The following is a 23,890-nucleotide window of genomic DNA, read 5'->3' as shown; positions in this document are numbered from 1 at the left end:
CTCTTTATTTTGCAGAAAATAGTTTGATTGCATGTGGGGGAGGCATGTGTCCCATACAAAACCTTATTCCCAAAGAGTTATTTAATGTCCATCTTTGAGTTGATAAAGCGATATGATAAGTATTGCATTTTCTAGTGGGGCACACAATGGGGTACAGACACAGGGAGACCCCCAGTGGGACATACTGTAGTCAAATCAATGTGTCATTCTCCAAATCCTGGTTGACGGAACCTTTGCCATGGAAGGATTTTGCAGACTGTTTTTAGTGCAGGGCTGTGTCTGGGGATACGATTGGGTGAGCACTGGATTCCTTGGTGATTCCCTGCTGAGTGTCTGCCTGCAGCAAATGTTGGTGCTTTTGCATTTGTTTGTCTCATGCATAATTTCCCACTGGCAAGTTCTTTTAGTGAGGGCATAGGAAGAAAACATGGCAGGATTTTGTCTATCATCTGTCATGATTTATTTTGTTAGTCTAACGCATGCCTTTCATAGACTATTATATACAGAGCTTTGTTCAACTTCATTTTCATATGTACAGAACGGTGGCATACTGACAGACACACAGAATAGACCTGCAGCCCACGGTGACTCCCCGCAGCTAAAGGGGCATTGATTTTATTTACTTCCAGGGTGCCATGCAAACTACAGGTTCATTATTCACAAAAGGAGCCTCATTGATGTAGTGATTTTGCATTTGCCCCATAAGCCTTTAACAAAATGAATAGTTACATTTTCAAGAACTGAGAGGAGTTTTTAAAAACACTGAATCGGGATACATTATTTTGTTCCAGTCCATGTTGTGTTTAACAGATATGTAAAAATGGCCTTTGAGAATGCCGGAGTCCTGTGAATTTCATGCCTTGGAACACACTGCTCATATGTTGTTCATATGTGTACATCCAGTAATTCCCATTAAGTATTATTAAGAGCAATAGTCGCCATCCTTTTCCCTAAAAGAAAAGAGGAGGCTTAATAGCATGTCTACCATTGCCCTAAAGTCAAGTGAAAGAACTTCATTTAGGCATCTCCTTCTTTAATGGCAGCCTGATGATATTCCTGGGACAATACACAACACACACACATAATTCTACACTATTGATATTTACCAACTCAATTCCAGCCACAGAGACAGAAGTGTTTCAGATGCTCCTTTTGTCATGGCCTTACTAAAATGTCTTTCGATCGTTCTATAAAAATGACTTTATTAGGTCTTTACATACCCTCAACACATGGCCATAAGATCAGGCCTGTTTGGAGTTCCACAGAATTAAAAAGACTAGAAAGAAAAAAAGATTTTTTGTGGAAACATGTATGAAAACCAGTATTTTATTTGTTTATCTCAGAATACAAGATGATGTAAGGAATCCTATATCTCCTGAGATCATTCCCAATCCTCTCTTCCCCTTGCCAATCTACTGTATTCAATATTATTGGAAAGGCCTGCGCTGTTTTCTCAGTTATTTCCTTGTTTACCCTTGTTTGTTTGAACTAATCATCTTTAAAGTAAAAGTTCTCTTTGGTTTGAGCAGGCCCAGCCTTCAATAAAGCCTTTAACTGTGGTGGCTGGTGAAGCATTAAAACGTGCTTATCTGCAAGTGAATGGGGCGTCTTTGTTTCAGTAAGGCCTCTCTCTCTTTTGCCACTCGCATTGTGACCCTTTGGTATCAATTCAAAAGCCAATTAAAGAATGCACCCATCTTTGAAGTGAAGCATTGAGGGCGCAGAGAGGGATGAACCTGACTCTCTGATGGACTGTGCTCATTCAACGTGCCTTTTCAAGGCAGTTTTGAGAGGCTCAAAGAGAATGAGGCAGGGGAAGGTCAAGTAGAATAAAGGGCCACAGAAACAGCCCCTATTTGTTCACAGTATTAGCCAAGCAAACTGCAAATAGCAACAAAATGAAACTGTTAATGGAGTAGCCAGACACAGACTTGTCAATCATGTAATGTGAACAACATTAGACGCACCAAGTCTCTGGACTACACAGTTACCTAATTATCTTGGGAAAGCCACAAGCTGGAATTAATTGTATTGTATGTTCTTCGTTCTCTTGCTAGAGAAGGCGATAAATACTCATTGCATTATTATTATGCTTGGCATTGTGCAAGCGGCACACAGGAGGAAAAGCAAAAAGTACATAGACTGTATAAATGCCATTTTATAGACAAAACACCTTTTATATATATATATATATATATATGCATATTTCTAGTGTTTGAGCCACAAACAGACATTGGCTAGAATGCAAACTGATAATGATTCATAAGCACTGTAAAGGTAGGGATAGTTCTTGTACTGAGCAGGTTAGCTAAGGATTTTTAGTGCCTATTTTTAACATAACTAGATTTGTTATGGTGCAACTAATGTGTTCCGTTGGGAGAGGTCGGTTTGAAAAGGAGTTTTACATCAAGGGGCAGGTTGCAAGTTGTATGTTTTGTCATGTTCTGAAGCTGCTTCACCCCCCAATACTACCTCTGTTTGCAGCCCCCCAGTGTCACTTACTGCCTCTGTTTTCCATTGATGCATGTATGCTGGATACCGACATAAAAACCAGACTTCTTAGCAGATGTGGTTAGCACCAGCAACACCTAGGGGACACAGAAGGGATCAGGCTACATAAAGGGAAACAAACATTAAGGCCAGACCTGCTTAAACATGACATATCTCAAGTCCAGCACCTGAAAACGATGAAATATTGACATAATTGTTCCAGCATGCATTTATTAAATACACATTTTAAATGGCCAATAATTTGTGCAACTTATCTGGATTGATATCCAATTTGGAGGCATGGGTTTTGCTATTAAATTATTAGGGCTATTTTGCAGGGATATAAAGTTTTTATATAGATTCCACATCATAGAAGTAAGAGTTATTTTGACAAGATGTGTGCATGCCTCCTGTGTATTAATACGCATACCATTCAGCATACTCTAAATACATCCTCTCTTTGTATAAGATGAGGGAAGAGGAGGAGACCAGCATTCCTTGCATGCCTCAAACATATCATAGTAAAGTACAGTGATTACATGGATGATCTGCCATATACTAAAGAAGGCTTGGCTGGCAATGGCAAATATATAATGCTGGATGTTCACAGGAAAATAAAAATGGGAAAAATTGGGTTTATTTGTATTTGTGAACCTGATTAAACTTGTTGAGAAGTCATACAATATTATGTTGACTATGAGGTTCGTTCAATTTTTTCTGTTTAGTTAGATTACCACTCCATCTCATCTACAGCTGTGATAGAGAATAGTTACAGCTGGTCATTTAGTGAGCTGGACATTTATACTAATGATTTAAGATGCTTGCTAATGATGACTGGTACACTAGAGATGGCTGATACGGAGACCAAGACAATATTGTCAGCTGGTTTACCTTTCTCTGCTTTGTACAGCAGCAACGTATTCATTACACCCTATATACAACATAGTAAAATCCCTTGCATTGTTATTAGCCATATTTTACAATACTGCTCTAGTTAACTCATTGCTTTTATTGTTCTTTTCCGCCAGTTTGTGATTTTTTAAAATTTTAGAGAGCTTTGCAAACTTTGCAATTTTAATTATGTTAGAAACAAGATTAATGACAGATCAAACTGAGGGTCTCATATCGCAGAAACCCCAAATCCAACCTTTTTTGACTGTTAGGAAATATTGTACACAATACATTTAGGAAGTTGATAACTGTATCTGTTCATCATAAGGTCTTCCTCCTTCCACTGGTTGGCGCAATCAAGCACATTCATTTTTATTGGGTATTAGCACTCGGCATGGCTCAGCAGCAGTGCAACTAATACCCATCCAAATCGTTCATCCCCGAGACAAATCGCACGCGAATCGTTCCAGAGCAGAAAATAAATTGTTAAATAGAAAAGCATTAGTATCTTTTGTACTAGCTTTATGCAACGGTATGTAATGGTAAACGATGACTAGTGGGAAATTGGCTTCTAACCTGCTATAAAATTTTCATATGGCAGACCTTTGTAATTGTATAAGAAACGAGTAGATACTAGTAAATATTCTGGAGTTAAATGAGAGCTACAGGTTGCAAATGCTCCAGAAATGAAGATTGGGGCATCTTACATGACTGACTGCAATAAACCTTATTCTACTGAATTGCTCTGTTGTGCCAGTGGGACTATATATTTCTATTGGGTTTCTAGGATATAACCATTGATTCAGACAAAAATTACAATATCTGGGTTAAAATTATTTTTTAATTGATCTTCAGAGTTTCATTGGATTTTGATTTGTCAGGAGAGGGATTTCTGTACCAGGGGAGGGTGGATTCAGATCCAATGGCTACATATTTTTTTATTTTCATATTTTTACATGCTATGTTTTAAGTAAATCTCAGCTTTGGAGTAAGCTTTAACATATGTCTCATAGAGATTCAGCCTGTTGTAGCCGCAAAGAATTCACGCATTATACGGTATGCTACGGAGGAACAGAAAGGGTTAATGGGCTATTCAATAAAGGCAAAAGATTCTTGCCAAGGAGAGGTCAGAGGTTCTTATAGCCAAGCCAAAGGGCACCGAGAGATGTATATTAAATACATGTCAGCTTCTGGATTGAGAAAGTAAAGCAGAAGTCTATTAAAAGGGACAAGGCACCTTAAGATGCCCGATCACTGAGCTAAGGGTCAAAGTTTATTTTTGGGTCAGCAGCAAATCCATGGTTCAATTGTTGTGTCGCTTAAGATCTCTGAAAATAGACTCCTAGTGAATGGTTTTCAAAACTAAATACTCCATTCGAGTTATAATGGGAAGAAAAGATGATTCAAAAAAAAGAAAAGGAAGGGAAGACACTCTATAGGCAAAGAAATGGCCTCTGCAAGGAGGGGAGGCGATAGACTTTATTTAGAATGTTCTGTGGCAGCACGAGATCACTAACACTGTGCCATTATTACTAGGGGTTATGTACATTCATACCCATAATTCAGTTATTATCTTGTGCCTAGGGATGTTACAATTGCAGCCACTGTTCCTGCCATGGGGAGTAGTGAAGAGTTAATAGATGATATCAGTAAGCAAAATCCACGCTGCAGACTGCACTCCTATTATGGCACCAAGCAGAATGGATTTTTCATGGTGAATTCTCTTAACCCCGTCACTGTTTTTGGTTACCTTAAAGGGAATGCTGCATCCTCCAAATGTTTGGCAATTCCAGATCCAAACCTCCTCGGTCAGTCGAAAGTTAATGCCCATGAATGGGGCTTCATTCATATAAGACTTTACATCTCTTCCAACTTAGTAGATATATAAAAATATAAACCTAAGCATTCCAGAAAGAGCAATCAATATTTAGGTGCTGGCGTTCTACCCATTGCGCAAAAACAGCAAAGGGTCTTTCTGGAATGCTGTGCATTACTCCCTTAACACACACTAGGTACTTTTTCCAATTATATGGGTGCAGATACAGTAACTTAATATAATGGTAAAAATAAAATAATAACAGAAGAAGTTAGTTTGCAGGCAGTATTGGTGTTGAGTTCATTAAATAGTTTGGTGGGTGGAACCTGATCTTGTAAGACAGTGTTTGGGGGCAGCTGTATTATTTGCCTTTTTTTCTTCGAGTAATTTCTTTTAACAAAATGTTAAGCACAGATGGGACTTGGGCTGTCACATCCCCATTATTGTCTGTGCAGCTGTTGGCCCTCAATGCACTGTTTTATGTATTCAGACAGTTACTTAGCAGAGGCTCTCTGAAAGGCTTGGCCAGCCTCTAATCGCCAAATAAAATGCCCATTTGTCTCTTCTTCCTATTGTTTTGTTTTGGTAACACATGTCACAGGCTCAATTACCCAGTTCATTAACAGCTCCCACTGGACACGATGCTGGGGGAGTTCTGATAAGGCTGCTAGTTGTACCATACAGTGAATGATGATATGTACTCTCGCTTCAACTGTAAACAAAGGTTAGGGCTGGACCTGACATTTAATGAGCTCAAAGTCTTACTTCATTGCTGCATTTTATCAGCCGGCCCTATGAACACTCTACAACCTGTTTAACCTCTTCAGCGCCCCGAGGCAACAGTATAGCAACAGTACTTATGGACATGTAAATAGATTTGACAATTAATTAGAATATCAGCCATTACTAGAGTACAATTTCCCCTAAAGCTTTCATTTGGATACTGTGTTTTTTTGGTAGGATACATTAAAAAAGGAAACTCTATTAACATAACAAATACATTTGGCACAATTCACATTTTACATTCAGATCTACATAATTATTTATAATTATAGTAGAAAAATACATTATACTGTTACCACGTGTAGTATTAAATGTGGCTGTTGTTTTTTAGTTTGTGTTATTTGACTGATTGGTTGCTTATTGGCACTGTACCTGTGAGCACTAATTGTATAGGAAAGTGATTGACTTATTGCACTTGGGGGTACATTTTATTAAATGTTTTTAAGACAGAAGCAAATAGGAAATCTAATTATTAGATAAATATATCATTAAGCCAGACTAGATTGGACTAGATCTAAATAATGGAATGCAACAATTCAAACAGTGGATCGTATTTCAGTTATTTTATTAGTGAAGGGCATGCTTTTGTATTTTAATGTTGTTGATAGTGAATAAGTTAAGGAATATTACAAAGCACTGTGTGGAAAGTGGTAACTGTAAATACGTATTAACAGTGTAATAAATAAGATTTATTTAGAACTTTAGAAATAAGTAAGAAGCATCAGTCAAATCTTGTTTAGCCAAAAGAATAACTAATCCTCACAAATTTCTTACTAAGGGCTTATTATACTGAAAAATTCAAACTATGTGCATGAAATGGGCAAGAGAAAGGAATAAACGTTAATATTGGGAGATATGGGTCACAGAAAGAGACAGATAAAGCCGGATGTTATTCTTATTCATCACTTTTGTGATATTCCAAATATTCCATTTAAATGTATGTGCTATAGATAAATATAAAGAGCAGGTTCTTCTATAAAGTCAAAAGTTGCTGTTACGACCACAAATAAATAAACACAATTTTGTGAAAATCAGTGAAGCCTTTGCCATTGTGCTTTTCTGGCTGTTGACTCCTCACTCAGCGACATTGACCCCCAACTCACACAGCAACACCACAAAGAAGCAATGATCTTCTACCAAAAATTCAAAATATTTATGTACACACATTTTTTTAATTATTATTTTTTATTACAAATTCATTTTGCAGTTAATTATAAAAAAGAGAAGAATCTGAAATCGAATTGACTAAATACCATAATCATGGGAAGAGTGTGCCTAGATCCAATTTCAGATTTTATTGAAGCAAAATAAATGTATTTGAATACAACCAACCCCCTGTATTCTCTTCTAAACCAAACTGTTATGTTTTCCTAACAAACACCTTGCTTACCTTACTGGTTTATATTAAAGGTATGGGTGTTATTTGTCTAGTATAACATTTGTATTTACAAAGGCTAACCTTTTGCACCTTTGGGAGCAGATGAAACTGTAGCCTGAGATATAATAATGGGAGCTCTGCATGCAGAAATATTTCCCTTTTTGTTCTTTCTTATGCATTTAGTTAATTAGGAATTAGCATGGAGAGTAAACTGGTGGGGAAGAAAACGACACTCGCTAGGGAGCCTGGTTAGATTCCCCGTGTCAGTTCCTTTTGACCTTAGGCAAGTTTCTTTATCTCTCTGTTCCTCAGGCATCCAAGGTAGATTGTAAGCTTTATGAGGCAGTGATTCATTGTGCCTGAAAAAAAGGTGGTGTTTTTATTTATATTAACCAGTCTTAGAAGGCTAGGCCATGATTACCATTTCAAATGTGTGAGGGTAATGTTTATTTGTGTGCCTGAAGTTAGAATAAAGATTGTGGGAGGATTACTAGATTAGCACTGGGTCTTGTGTCCTGTGAAGTTTTGCTTTTAGTGGGAACAAGCAATAACATGCCTATGTATAACCCCATCGTTTACAGGGTTTATGCATGACAGTTAATCTGTTACAGAATTCTAAACTGTCTATAATAATACAGTACAGTAGCTTCCAGTGGTTCACAAATGACGATAACCTTTTAAATAAGATTTTTTTTTCTGTGGAATTATGGCTTTCCAGAACCATTATTGTTATTACTTTGTGTTTTCTATGAAGGTGTAAATAGTTGTTCTTTGCTTCCGACCGGCTGCGCTATATAGGGTATATCGCTTGATGCATTACAAAGGGGCAAGAGGGCACTTGTAACAGTGAAGCATTGGGGTTAAATCTCCAGGTGCTAAATGCTGTGGAGTTGAGGGTCTTGGATTAACCCCTACTGTGAGCTCATTTCACACCCTCCTCCTCAACTTCTTCCCCAAAAAGAAACCTTCAGTTTCACCCCCCTTCTTTTTCCACTTTAGCTTTCTTTGTGTATCCTACTCCCTGCCAGGCAGGTGTCAGAGGCCTGAATGCTGGTATAGACTCTGTTAATGGATACCACAGATGGAGCGTGGAAATTGGTAGAAAATGCCCCAGCCACAGGCCATTTCTCGAGGGCCCCAACAAAGACAACCAAATAAGTCAGCAAAATATCCCAAAGGACCACAAAGCCAGGGTGTCATTTACTCAATGCCAGCGAGGAGAGCAGTGTCCTATGAAATGCAAGTTGTATCAGTTTGGGATATTTTGTTGTTGTTGCTGAGGATGCTTCACAAAAATGGGATTATTTTATTTTTTTATTCTTGTTTCTATGTATTGCACAGTGTATGAAGTACAGAGTCTGATGCGTATCATTCATGTATCCTATTTTAACCACTTTAAGCATGGCAATAATAAAAAAGCATCATGAATTATATTTAAATATCGATAACATTCATTTAAGTGTGAATTTAGCTTTTAAGAACCTGGTGTGGCATCTGACACATTCGCCAAATAACTGCCCGTCCTTCATTTAACACCTGGTACAGTGGTGGCACGATAACTTTATTTATAACTTGGTGAAGTGGTAGGATGATACCATTTGTCCTTGAAGCTATAACACTTTAATTAGCTAAAAGTACAGCTTGTTACACCCAGTGCACAAATAATCTGCATGGTGCCTTAGATCTCTGCCCATTGCTCCTTGCTGCCCAGGCAATTAAATCATAAATAGCTGATTATATGAATACTCTAGTGGCACTTTACCAAGCAAGCCGCAAATGCAAAATGCATTTGAATAGAAATAGAGAATATATTCAATATTTTGAAGCTAGAGTTAAAAACAGAAAATAAAACTAGAGCTGCCTCTCAGGGTTGGATGGGGGGACAAGAAACCATAGTGTAATGCCATAGAACAGAGTTTGCAGATGATCAGTAATGTGTCTCATATTCACCTCCTGCTTGTGTAGCAAACAGGATACTAGTCTTATGCTAAGGGCAGATATAAAAGCACAATGTTGTGACAATAACAATTTATATGACTGCTGCTCAGCTTGTAGCTCTTCAATTGATGCTTAGCTCCCTGTATCTACTGACAATCAGGGAGTACTTTTGAGGGCATATGTTTAGATCAGTCCATGAAAGCTGCTTTCTATACTTTGTTCCTGATGCATCTACATAGGCACAGCAAGCATATCATTGGCATAGCTGGCATGGTTCAGAGCACCAGAGTACAAGGAGGCCTAAGTGGCTCAGTGGATGCAGCAATAATGAGCTCAGATCTGCCCTGTCCTACAATAGAGCATTACACGGGGAAAATGTCAGTGAAAATAATTATCAATAAATAGTGTCTGTTCTTTGCTACAAATCATATATAAAGGCAGAAAAAAATAGTTTTTCTTGTTTTAGTTGGACAGGGGGACGTTTGTAATTCAAGGACCTTACCATATTGTCCACACAGAGGAAAGGTCGCTTTAGGAAAATAAAGATGGAATATTCTCATTAACTGATGAGTGCACTTACCAATTCAGCTGACCAAGACCTGCACCATATCAGACCAGCAAAAGGGTTAAACTGTGGTCACAAAAATGTTTCAGAATGGGATTTTGTTAACAATGAGATCAAGAGCAGTGAAGCTATCTGAAGTTGGCCCTGCCGGATTACAAATTCCTCCCTTTAAAGAATAAATGGCCGCACCAGGCTGGCTGTGAAGTTTAATTAAAAGAAGTTCCCGAATTAGAGGCCTCTTCCATGTCTTATAACCCCTTGTGACCTGGGCTGTTGCCTCAGGATATATTTCTTTTTAGAAACTGCTTTCCACAGGATCCCAGCTCAGTGTCATCAAGAATTGGTCACATGGAGTTCTGTAATTGAATGCATCCCCAGCGGTAAAAATAGATCTGGCTGGTGTTTAAAACAAGCCAACAACAACAAACAGTCGATACCGAAATGATACATGAAATGCATTTGTTAAAAAGATATATTTTTTAAACATTTTTTTATCGTTTAAATAAGTAAAACGAATCACTAACACAACACTTTTGTAGTCCCCTAGAGTACCATTGGATGCACTACATTAATAATAATATAGTACATCATGCCAGTTATTGAATCAGTTACAATAAAAGTACATTCTTGAAATAGAATGTACTTTGTAATAGAGGTGATTTAGAATTCTAAATGATAAAAAGGCATACTCCAAGCTAAACATAAACCTAATGCAAACTAAAAGACATTTTCCTATTTTTTTTTTTGCCCAAGTATGGCCTCATAGACCCTTAGGCAACAATAGGCCTGATAATAAAGAGCTTTAAATAGGCACAAACATTAGGGGTTATTTATGCACAGGATTAATAAGCAGCCACAATGCAGATTTCAATGGGATTCATTGTGCCAGAAAATCTGAGGGCTACACTTTGTTACAGTTTTTGTCATCTTTCCCAGTGTGGAGAGTTTTCATTCATCACCTCCCCCCCACCAAAGCAAATGGAACTGAGACTTGTGAGATCCTGGCCAGCGTCATAATCATTTTGTAGTGATAGCTTTCCAGATAAAAACAATAGTCCTCATATTGAGAAGAGAGCAAATAACTGGTCTTCATTGTTATTATTACTATTATTATTAGCATACATCAAACATACAGATTATAAGACAACTATTGACTAAAACAGAAGGTAAAGAGTTCACTTGGTATTAGGGCTTGCAATCTAATCCTGTGTGCATGTCCCAATATTCTCTGCCTTAATGCTGAAACATTATAATATAATTAGGATAATTAATTACTTCTGCTAATTCTTAGAAATGCTAAAGGGACTGGCTAAGAAATAGAAGGCAAAGGCCCAGTGTAAATTGCCTTTTGCTGTTCAGCAAGGTTCATGTGAAGGTTGCAATAAGGCCCAGACCTTTAAAATTAGCATTCATGGTTCCACATGATTTCTGCTTTTCCATAAGGATACTGGCAGGGATGTATCTGGTCAGGCTTTATGTATCTATGTATTGTGCACTGTACAGCCCATCATTCACCTGAATATTTGAATTTAAATATTAAAAGCCAATTTTTGTGTTTTTTTCATGAATCTCTTTGATGTCTATTAAAACCCTTATAAAAAAACAAAAATAGAAAACAAGGGAGGAAAAAACGCAATGCACCCCCACACTGTATCCCCTTGCCACAAGCAGGCTGACGTAATGCACACTAGAAGGATTTGGGATATTAAAGTGATAAATAGTATCTCTGTGACTCTGGGAGGCAAACACCACTTGGCCAGATCTGTCCCCAGTGCCTACTTTAGAGCACAAAGATGTGCGGCTGTTTTTTCTGTGTCCGCTGGGCTTAACTACAAAGTTTCTGTTTGTTTTGAGAAGCTGTGCATATGGACATCCAAGTGCAAAATAAAAGTTGGTCTGTTTTCCCATGGTCTGGAATGAACAGACTTGCTAGACTATAATCCAGTATCCTTTTAACACTTTCCTCTCTGCCTCAAGAGCAGAGCCAACATTTGCCATGGTGGAGACTTGGTGAAAAGTGTGCATCAATGCAGAAATAAGGGCATTTATAATATGCAGAATGTTGGTGGCTATTTAAAATTTTCTGTAATGGCCATACAGTATTTGGTTACTTGAACCTTCTTTGTTTTATTCTTTTAGCTCCAGCGTCCCCTGAGTCTGAAGAAGGCTCTGACATTGACTCAGAACCAGACCTTCCCCTGAAGAGGAAGCAGCGCCGCAGCAGAACCACATTCACTGCAGAGCAGTTGGAAGAGTTGGAGAGGGCATTCGAGAGAACCCACTACCCAGATATTTACACTCGAGAAGAACTGGCTCAGAGAGCCAAGCTCACAGAGGCGCGAGTTCAGGTAGCTGCTCTCCCACTTCACATGGCTGCACGTACATTGTGCACTTTGTTTTCTTGACACATATATAACTTTTGTACAGATTATGATGTGTTTCTGCAGCAATGCAGTCATAAAAATCCATATGTATGCACAAGAATGTACAGTTGTATCACATGTGTACAATATTCCTTTGTCTTGTCTCGCTTGATCATCCTGTAGCTGATCCAACTTCCATTAATTATAAGTACCAGGGTTCACTCGGAGAGCCACAAAGTGCACGTAGCACATATCAATATCAGACTTTAAAATTGTTGCCAAAAAAAGTAGTTTGCCCTTTCCTCTAACAACTCAAATTCCAACCTTGTTAGCTCTTCTGCTGTAATTTATTTCAGAGAGATGCCACTACGAAGGGGGTTAAACAAAGTATAACATGCTGTAATGTGGATAGAGCCTAATAGATGTTGTGTTTCCGAGCACATATATATATTTTTATAAGGCAACGACCCATACCAGGCAAACTCAGGAGCCTTTCTCCAGCTGTTGTAATGTGTCTTTAACCCTCTGACTTCACAACATTCCTTATGGCTTCTTCAGATCCCCAGGGACTCATAACCTGTCACACTATTACGATGATCTACAGCCTAACAAATTCCCCTGAACATCTAACATATGGGTCTTTTACTGAGCACAGCATGGAGCGGCATATCACTGTCAGTCATGGCTGAACCCCCTTTGCTGCTGGAGGGGTGAGCTGTGTGTGCCTCATGCTGTAATGTACCAAGGGCTAGAGGCCACCCTCTCAGGTCTGAAATGCAAAAGTCTGCTATTGTACCATTAATTAAGGCACAAACATTGTAAGTACCACTGTACCATGTTATCACAGCAATTAAGAGTCACTAAATATGGGAGGCAAGAGACTTTTTAAGTTGCCACTTCTTATTAAAGAAGATGTGGCTCTCATGAGGATTGTCTCTCCTGCAGCTTGAAAATAGTCAGCCCCAGCCAAAACATTTAGCATTGTGGAAGCAAAACTACCACACTTATGTCTACAGAAGAAATGGGCAACCAAGTCTCCTACAGTGTATGATTATAGACAGTTATCCTCTCCAACATTATGGCCTTCCAACTGCTGGGAGGAACTATGTGCAAAGTAGACATGTGGCTTTCTGCCTAGTAATATTAATACCAATCACAAGGTTTTCCTACAAAAACACCACTGACCTTACAGTCATACTGCCTGATGCTACATTGTTGTTCCCGTAGCTGACCCACTCCATCCCAATCCATCCCACCACCTGTATAAAGCTATGTGAAATAGTATTCCTTACACTGATGCCCTCGTTGGACTGGTAAACAAACTCGTCTACCACTTGCTGTGTAAAATAACAAATTTGCTCTGCATTTTTTCACCCTTGATTTTCCCAGCATGTCCTGTTGTTTTTGTTGTGCATTTACACACATTCACACTCACTAGAAAACAAACATATACACCCATACTGACTCTTTCTTTCACAAATGACTAAATGACGTACAGTGCCACTTCTGCCATAAGGCAAGGTGAGAACTTAGCATCAGGCGGCACTTTTGAAAGGGGTGGCAAAAAGCCAACTCTGGTAATTTTAACACCAAAATTTGTCTCTTTTTGTGTATAAGTACAGTGCTACATGTCATTAAACAGAATAAATGGTGGCTTTTGTTTTTCAAGCTATTTCACTTTAGTTCACAAAGCCATTGTAATTCATTGTTTTTCACATCTTCAATATTTACCCATAGGTGTGGTTTAGCAACCGACGCGCTAGATGGAGAAAGCAAGCAGGAGCCAACCAACTCATGGCATTCAACCACCTGATCCCAGGGGCATTTCCTCCTGCAGCTATGCCAGCTCTGCCAACCTACCAATTATCAGAAACCTCTTACCAGCCCACATCTATACCACAAGGTAATTCAATAAAGCTTATAGCGATTCACCTGTACTGAAACATTAGGATGTACTGTCTATAGTGGCAGAGTTTAGGAAAATGGATATTTCATTTCACTGAAAACAAGCAACCATCTGTCTGTCTGTAACGGCAAAGTTACTTTCCTGTCCCATTGGGCGCTGCCAACCCAGGCAACTGGGAATGCTGGGAGCTGTAGTTTTCATAAACTATATCCAGCTAAATGTGGCTTCCCTATTCTATCAGTTTTTAAATAAGTTCTAGCATGTTGTAGCACAAAAATATTTTCATATTAATACAACATTCCTCCAAGTTGGGAGATACTGAAATAGTTAAAACCATTCCTTGTTTGCTTTCTTTTTAGCTGTGTCTGATCCAAGCAACACAGTTCACAGGCCCCAGCCGCTCCCTCCAAGCAGTGTGCACCAAAGCAGTCTTCCTTCCAACCCAGAGAGCAGTTCGGCCTACTGCTTGCCCAGCGGCCGGCATGGATTTTCCAGCTACACAGACAGCTTTGTGCCCCCATCTGGGCCTTCCAACCCTATGAACCCAGCCATTGGCAACGGCCTTTCACCTCAGGTCAGTAAAGTATTTTCATTTCTTTAGCAGAGAGCCAGAACCGAAAAGGCTGAGCACCTGAGGCAAGAAGGGAAGAAATTGCCAAATTCGAACCATAAAGCGTTCTTTATATGAGCCACATGATTTCATTTTGCAAATTTCCTTCCCTTCTCTCCTCTTTCACCCCCGCACTGGTTACTTCAAAAGCCAGAGCTTTTACGCCCTTTCAGAATATTCCCCTGAAATGTGCAGTTTAACTCTAAATGACAGTGGCCACAAGGCACAAAACCTGTAGTGTAAAGATCACATATTGTATATCTCTGCCTTTTCTTTATGCTCTTTATTTACCCTTAAGTGATTCTATATAGCCAACCTGTATTACTATTATTGCTATGTCTTAAAAAAAACAGTAATCTCAGCATGTGATTGGCTCTGTTCAGCCTTCTGTAGCTCTGGGATATCCAACCTGTGTCCTTCATTGTGACATTGAACTACATATCCAATCATGAAGGCCACAAGTTACTGCTGTAGTAGTTGCCAAACTACAGTCCTTAGAATCCTCACCTATCCAAAATCTGTCTGATACAGTCTAAGCTTTCTTTGTATTGTTGCTTTTAGTGTTCCATATTTGCTGAAAGTAATGATAATCCCACTAATATAAAAATGTTGCCTATGTTATATGATATTTGGGCCATTTTCTGTTTAAAGATCTGTCTGTGTGGCCAGTAACTTCTTTTTATACTTTGGCCTTGTAGGGCTCTGCTTTCTCTTGCGCAGCCCAGCTGTATATGAAATCACCTAGCTCCCAAAGCTTTATGTAAATGAACAAAGTTAATAGGCCTCATAATTATTTATAAGAATATTGGCGTAAAAAAGTGGCACCAATAAATTAAGACAACTCTGACGCCTTGGGAACATAGGACTTCTTGAAGCCATAATTACACTGTTAATTTCCATTAAATGAACGGGGGTTGAATTTGGGAGTTCCGGTAAAATAAATTGACTTGGTAATTGAGTGTCAAAAGGGTGGCTAAATTTTCCACGGTGCATATGCGCCCGAGGTTGACTTGACATTGTTAATGGGCACCTAAACAGCAGCTTGTTATTGTATCAGAGGGGCCAATTTCCAGGTGCCTAATAGTTTCACAGGACTGCGTGCAATCTATAATTAAAATCAGATTTCTTTGTAGGGCTAAGTGGGGGCATCTTCATAACGATGCATCCTCCACAAACGCATCTTCCTCTTGGCAGTGAGAGGAAACAGAAGGATATTGAGAATGACATAAATGAAAAGTGAAAAGACAATTATTCCCAATTACACAGTCATCAGCCCAGCTCTAGCAGTGTGAGGGCATCTTAACAGGCAGAAAATGAGATTTTAATGGCACAAAGGGGAGCAAAAAATAACGGCTTGCATCTCCTGCCTTGCCTCTCTGTTAGGTTTGCATCATGGGATGGCTGCAGCCTCTCTGCTAGACAGTGATAAATCTGTGAAAATATAAAGTTCAAAGGCTCGCAAGTTAAAAAGGGCGCATAGTAAAATGCAGGGAAATAAACATAACTGCCTATGGGCAAAAAAAAAAAAAACCTCATAAAAACCTTCTATTTCTTACAGAAAGTGTAATTAAGTTTCATTGCTCTCTACAGTATATTAGCAGGAAGCCAAGACTCTTCAGCTTTTAATCCACAGTGGTCTAAGTAGCTTTAAAATGGAACAACTGTGTTTTAATGTCACGGCTCCACATAAAACTCTCCTTTGGAAACCCTTGTTGTTCCATTTGTCATTCGGACATATCTTTCTAACTAATCTATTCCTGCATGTATTATATAAAGAAACAATTTATCACACATAGATAAATACACAATCAAAAGGGTTGGGGAATGTTTACCAAGCTTCAGTCTTTACCATCAGCTTTCATACTTAGTTTCTATAAATGGATTTCTAATATCAAATACATAGGGAAAATATGGGAGGCCTTTCCATTGGCATACACCTCCATCTATCCTTGCAGCTTTGAGGTGACATTCATTATGCTTTCAGATTTTGGGTCATTGCATGGATGATGGATTCTGAGAACAGAAATGATTCAGATCTTTTCTTGTTTAGTAAATATAGCATAATAAAACCATGCAAGCAACAAACAGGGGCAATGTTCCTGACTATTTGATTGTGTTCCCAGCCCTGAAATGCAGTTTCTATATTTGCCTCTTAATATTTAACACTGAAATGGAGCAAGAACAAGAAGTATGTGAAACATATGCACCTGCAGAGGTCAGCAATGCGGCTGAAAGCTCTCTGTTTTTGTCATCAGCATCTGGGGACGCTTAAAAACAACTCACAGGTCTGAGACATGAGAGGGATGTCCTGGCCAAAGCTTTAGTTTCCCATAGTGTTCAGAACAATAAAAATCTGCCCGTGAAATATGATCTGAATAAATCTGACATGGGAGACCTTTGATATTATTCATTGCGTGCCTACAAAGACACTGTGGGATGTGTTGGAACAGTCTGAAAAGTCACTTGTGCTAAGTCAGCCTACCTATGTATATTTACTATAACGCTTAATAATGTTCATAGTTTGTAGCTTAAATGTAAATGAGCAAAATGGTCTAATTTCATACATTTAAAGATGCAGTGAGTGGCGTTGCTTTGTTAGTTGAACAAGTTAACAAGGCAAATCTGGTCACTAAAGTGAACAAATCATGTTTCAATACTGGTGAAGAATTAAAATTCAAACCCCCCCAATTCAGAATAAAGAATAATATATAACTAGCTCTAGCAACTGTAAATTGATTAATATGCTAATAAACTATGTATCGGTTCCTATCCATCCTCATCCTTATTCTCCAGCGGTTACTCCAGATACTGTTTAGCTTGCCTGTAACAGGCCAAATTAGTCCCTGGCATTTTAAGTACACAGAGGCCCAAACAGCCCCCAATCATCCCAATAAATAGGGACTGGCTGTGGCACCTTACAGCAACCCCTCTGGCATTTGCCAGAATCCACAGATTGCCAGTCAGGGTTGGCCTGAGACACAGCTATGCAGGCCTCGCATGGCTCTAAACATGCCCCTTGCCCAGATCCTCTCCAGAGGCTGCCATGCATGCTGTATGCTTCTTTTGGAAGGATAATCCAAATGCGTTGCAGGTACAGATCTAAAGATAAGTGAGAAATAAATTCCTGCATGTCCAAACATGGTGCTTACTTCTTTATTCTATCACTTGCCTTGTGGAGTATAAGGGGTTCGTTGTACCTTTTCGTTTATAGAAGTAAGGATGTTATTTCAGAATGTCATGTTGCCATAATTTAAGCGCAGGGCACATAGATGCCAAATTTGTTTGTGTAGAAGCTTTTTTGTAGTTATCCTGTGCCTTAAGTTTACACATCTTTTGTCATTGCTTAGTGGGGCTTTGGAGTCTATATATAAAGGTAACAAGGCCCTGGATTAGCCTTCCAGGAAGGCGCCATGTGGAAACGCTTAAGTATAAGAGGCAGCTCATACACCCACCCTGTCCAATTTTTATCCGCTGGTGATTCAGTGTGTCTTTAACAACCTTCTGCTTCTTGGGGTGCGGAAGTGACTTGTGTGCATGTCATACAGAATATGTGCATCTGCCAAATAAGCAAAAACGAATTCCTAATATAAATGTTCATGTAGTTTGTAGTTTCCTTAATGTATTGGAAACATCCAGATGTAACTGTCTTTTTGTCTGCAAGTCTGGAATTCCCCTTTATACGTACAGTCCCCACAGACTGATTTACAAAATACGATTATTAGTACAAAATCCCACTGAGGTGTAAGTCAGATTAAATACACATGATGGAGATATTCAGCTACAGGTATGAGGGATAGAAACTGCCATCAGTTGATTCATGCTTGTGTGAACATGGCTAAGGAATTTGAAAGGCATTGTGCTCAGCGGGGATAGTAAAGGGCAGGTGGCACAATTTTTCTTAGAACTGAGAATCTGCGCTGCATCTGGTTCCCATCACCATTGAGTAAAGCTCTGGACATCTTCAGGACAACGTGTCCAGCTTCCTGTGGAGAGAGCTTCCGTAAATTACACGCTGCACATGTGTCAGGGTCAAATATGAACAGAAAACATTAACGGCTAACAGTCATTGGATATTAACCCTTCTGTCCATGACACAAAATGAAAACAGACCAAATGCAACACTTTATTTCTGTGCTGTACAACCAAGCTGCCTACACATTATGAGTAGATGGTGGAAAGAGCTTACAGTGAGAAAGGGACACATTTCTGCAAACTGATCTTCTATTGCAGTGATCATGTTGCTCACCACCCTATTTGATGTTATTCCCAGGGGTTTTAATGTTTGTGTGGCTCACCAACTCTTTTTACTTCTGAGTATGGCTCATGAATAAATAAAGTTGGGGATCCCTGGTGTACAAAAATGAAAACAGAGCTTAGTTTAACCAGGAAACAGTTAAACAGAGAGAAGTGATTAGGGCAAGGTGACTGTGCCCTTTGGTCAACTCTCCATGTAGGCAAATAGGTCAAGGCTCAAAAAAACAAAACAAAACAGGGCCCTGAAGCCTGAGGCGGCTTCTCTTTTTAGCTTTTCAAATAGACCCAAGCATGAAAATCAAATTATGGAAGATGTTAATTAAGTGCAGGTAGATTCCCATAGCACTGGAATCTCAATATCAGATTGAGAGAGACAGACTCTGTGGGGCTGGTTGCATGCACAACTTATCAACAACACGAAATGCCTTTCCGCCGGCAACAAAGAGAATCGCCAGTGGAAAGGCCTATGTGTTGATTCGTTTTTCTGAAGTTGCACACAGTTTCCTCCTGCCGGCAACTTTGTACGACCTCCACTGCCAATTCCCTTTATTGCTGGTGGAAAGACTTTTTGTGGAGATCAGTCGCCCACAGTAGCAGAGATTTATTGTAGTTAATTAACCTCCCTATGGGACATCAGCCTTATACTGTAATTCTGGTTTGCTCATTTATTAGAAGTCCCTTGTTTCTTTTCTATATTTTTAAGTGCTGAGTAACTTGCTGCTACATAAATAAATGAGGATATAAGTTAGATATTCATTAACTGTATATGTTTACCTGTACTTTTAAATACAAAAAAATATAAGATGTGTCATTTCGTAACAACAGTCACGAAGTAAAATTTAAAATGCAATCTGTTTATTTCCTGCAGGTTATGGGTCTCCTGACTAACCATGGTGGAGTTCCACATCAGCCTCAGACGGATTATGCCTTATCTCCTTTAACTGGAGGCCTGGAGCCTCCCACAGCTGTATCAGCAAGTTGTAGCCAGAGACTGGAACATATGAAGAGCTTGGATAGTCTGTCAACATCACAGTCTTACTGCCCACCAACATACAGCACCTCAGGTTACAGCATGGAGCCTGTCACAGGATACCAATATCCCCAGTATGGACAGAGTAAGTAGTGCCTTTATGCTTTAACATTTTACGCAGTGACACATCCCCAGTTAATCCTTCTATAATAAATTGAATGTGGACTAAACGTGTCCTTCTCCTGAAGCAGCAGTGTGCTTGCTCAGGAGTCTGGACTTAGCAGTTCACAAGAGCCGTGTTTCCGACATTCCTATTACACAGTACTGGAAACTGAAAGTTCACCGGGATGTTTGGAGTTTGTTTCTGTATGCATATGAGGATTAATATTTCCTTCTCAATTTGAAGGACAGTTAAACCATTTCCACTGAAGTATCCCTCTCTTTTCACGGGTAATGAGTTCAATTTTTATCTGATGAAACGGAAAACAAGAAACAATGTGGCTTCCAACAGAAGACTGATGACTCTCTCTCATTCTCACTGAGTCTCTTTTGTCTCCGGTGCTCGTTGATTGTTCTCTAGAAAACATCTGTTGCATAATTATTTTCTTAAGTGATGTCAAGTACATCTTGAGGTGATTATGTGCCGAGACATGAGACCTGACCGCCATTAGGTAAAACAGAAGGGTTTACCCGACATGCAATAACCACGGGCATGCCCTGTATTAAAAGCACATGTCTTCAATCAAGTCAACTCAAGAGTCATTAAAGTATATTATCCCAGATTCTGAGTGGTTTGTCAAACTTGTCCCAGGAATAAAAATATTAGAGCTTTTCTTTGATATCCCAATATTACATTTGACAGTGTAAACCTATGGTTCTGCTTGGCCTTTGCATTGTCTTTACTGCTCTAATAATCTTTTTTTCTTGCTTGCAGGTGCCTTTCATTATCTGAAGCCAGATATTGCATAAAGGAGATGTCCCTCTTGTGCTCTAACACTCAGAATGGATACCCATCATTGTACAAGTGGCTCAAACTGCAAGACAGAAACACAGCGAACATTTATCCGTTACTCATGGATAGTGCGGGATTCCATGCTGATTGATGGTTAGATTCTGCAATGGACCTGGTGTTTTGGCTAAAGACAATGTGATTCCACATATGGCATTCCAAGGGCTGACGCCACAAACTGTTTACAAATGAACTTGAAGCCTAAATAAGTCTTACAAACTGTATTTGCCATGTCCCAAGAACCAACTTCCTTTTTGGAGAATTATTTGACAGAAAATCTTATTACAGAGTTCAAAGTAAACTATGTTTTGCAGAGCGGATTATAAGATGCCCCTTGATATTTTACATTATCATCGACTCAAGAAATTTTGGGAATGACTCAAAACAACAAAAGACGAGGAACTTTTCACATGTTCACAAAAAAGGACTAATTTTGGGAAGATAAAAGTTTAAATGACCAGGAGCAGTTATTTCAGTTTTGTTGCTGAGTAAAGGCTTGTTTGATCTGAACACAAGTTCTGACCTCTACACATAACAACAAAGTACTTTCCTTCATTATTTAGGATCCACTTAAGGAAACTGAATTACAGAATGCAGAGTAATCTGCCAAAAGAAACAGTGAGGAACACACAACACCACATTTTGACTCCAAAATATTGATTCTTTGGCTGTCAATTAACGTGCAATACCATACCTCACTTCTACTTTGTAAGAAACCTCTGTATCATGCTTTGCAAATATAGTGGTTTTATATTTTATTGGTTCAAAAAATGTTTGAGTTTGGATAGACACTTTTTTACATTTTAAAAACTTTCTACTCTCTAAGGGAAGACACATTCCACAGTGTTGTTTGTTGAAGGATCTCCTCCAGACTTTCAGGGGTGGATTTGACTATGGCTTGATTCAGGTATTTAAAAGGAATAGTTCAGATCACTGTAGCAGGAAGTGGGTTAGGGATCTAAATGTTGAGTACTTAAGTTATATAACAAAATGGTAAATTTTCCTAATGGGCTAATTCAGGGCCAGACTGGGATTCAAAATAGGCCCTAGTACACAGAGGCCCAAACAGCCCCCCACAGGCCCAATAAATAGTGACTGTCTATGGCATCTTACAGCAGCCCCTCTGGCATTTGCCAGAGTAAACAGATTGCTAGTCTGGGCCCAGGCTAGTTGGAGTCAAACCTACATTCATGTTATGTTCCATTGCTGTCGGTAAAATATTTACAAAATGTGGCCCAGTTATTTGCATTGATAAGTGGGGTTTAACTTTCAACAGTTATAGCAAAGTAATAATGAAGTCACTGCCATGAAAGTACTGAAATGGAGATTTGGATTAGGTAAAGGGGTGGGAATTACAGGTGGTTTTATTTATTTGTCTGTTTTACCCAATCAAGAAAACGAGGTAGAAAGCATACATTCCTTCAAGAATTATGGGTAATAAATTAGGGGGTTTAGATAGGAAAAAGGTAGTGTTGAAATCAGGCTTTCGTCTTAGAGGTGATGGAAGAAGTTACATTTTATCTGTGCTTTGCCGGATTTACTGGCAACAAATGCTGCAATATGTTTCATGTACAAAAAAAATGCAGTATATATTTACTATTTATAATAAATAAACAAGTATAAAGACTTGCAATGCAATATTTCCTTCTTTTCCTTTATTTTATTATTTAAAGATTACTTCTAATAGTTTTGCTTGTTTCTATGACGATTAAATATGGTACCAACCTGTCATCAGAACATTGTTGTGTGGAGATGGGGTCACAATGAGATACTGTACATCTGTTAGATGAGAGAAATCATTTTTTTTATACTTTAACTTATTGGAACTGACAATTCAAACCTAAAATAGAAATTATAAAGAAGTTGTTGGTGGGGGAAATACTTTTAGTTTTTTTTCTTTAGAAACCCTAAATTACACATGTACTTCTGCACAGATACATTTTTTTTTTGCATCTTTACAATAAAATTCAGACATTCAGTTCTACACATTTTTTAAAGAATGACATCTTATTTCAGGGCTTAGCTGGGCTTTTAAAGGTCTCACATTGTTATCCTTCATTTGTATAGTACCAAAACGTTTCGAAATAGGTTATATATTATAAATGCCCCAGTGTAGTTTACAGTCCAACGTCAAGAAGCTAACTAACCTTTTTATATGACTTTAGATTGTGGAAGGAAACCCAAGCAAGCACGGGGATAACCTAGCCCCCCAGCAATGCAAGGCAGTAATGCTTACCTGGAGCCTCTGCGGTGCCTCACTTTGCAGCCATTCGAAATTTGAGTCATAGATACAGGTGTCTGACCACAATACAGTTTTATAATAATATTAATAAAAATAATAAATATGTTACATTACCTATACAAACAATGTTATAACTAGAACAACTCTACTTAAATACAAAAAAGTATGTTTTACCCCACATTCTAGTGAATTAGACAGAATCCATTCAGTGCAGGAGAGAACAAAAGTGGCATTTTGGGAAGAAGTAAGACAACATGGCCTCTTGGCCCTCATAAGAACTGCAAATGGGTCTAACTAATGAGGGGTAACCTAAAACTGGCCATACACTGCCCAATCAAGCCTGAGAATTGGATCATACGCAGGGGACCACAGAGGCCTGTTGGCTATGGACTGCCTCAGTGTATCATTGTTTTTCTTGTCTGACGAGATTTTTAAACCTTCTCAACTGATATTTGGTCAAATTTGGTTCAGATATTGGTCAGAAGGGCTTGGGACCTCTATATCTGCACAGAGCAGGTGTCTGAGTCAGCTCAGAGCAGAGAGTCATTCCCATGCCGGCCTGTTGGCTGATCTCCCAGCGATTCTCATTATAACCCAGAGAGGAATTTAGAAGTAGGTTTAAAATGACTAAAAGAACAATACTAGACTGGAGGGAATTAAGAGAGGTGGAAAACA

The 23,890-nt window shown here is 38.9% G+C and overlaps 1 protein-coding gene across 5 annotated transcripts in view; it reads left to right on the top strand.

Moving 5' to 3' along the window:
* Positions 1-22,611, top strand: part of pax3 (paired box 3) — a 43,666-nt gene extending 21,055 nt beyond the window's left edge. For all 5 annotated transcript variants that reach the window (XM_012970303.3, XM_012970306.3, XM_012970302.3 and 2 more), the window contains 5 exon segments: positions 12,001-12,209; positions 13,962-14,127; positions 14,490-14,704; positions 19,863-20,109; positions 20,899-22,611. In XM_012970303.3, coding sequence (XP_012825757.1) covers positions 12,001-12,209; positions 13,962-14,127; positions 14,490-14,704; positions 19,863-20,109; positions 20,899-20,933 — 872 coding nt within the window. In that variant the 3' untranslated portion in view covers positions 20,934-22,611.
* The last annotated feature ends 1,279 nt before the right edge of the window (positions 22,612-23,890 follow it).

This window comes from Xenopus tropicalis, chromosome 5 (assembly GCF_000004195.4).
Source record: "Xenopus tropicalis strain Nigerian chromosome 5, UCB_Xtro_10.0, whole genome shotgun sequence".
NCBI lineage: Eukaryota > Metazoa > Chordata > Amphibia > Anura > Pipidae > Xenopus > Xenopus tropicalis.
This window is presented reverse-complemented; position numbering and strand designations above follow the sequence as displayed.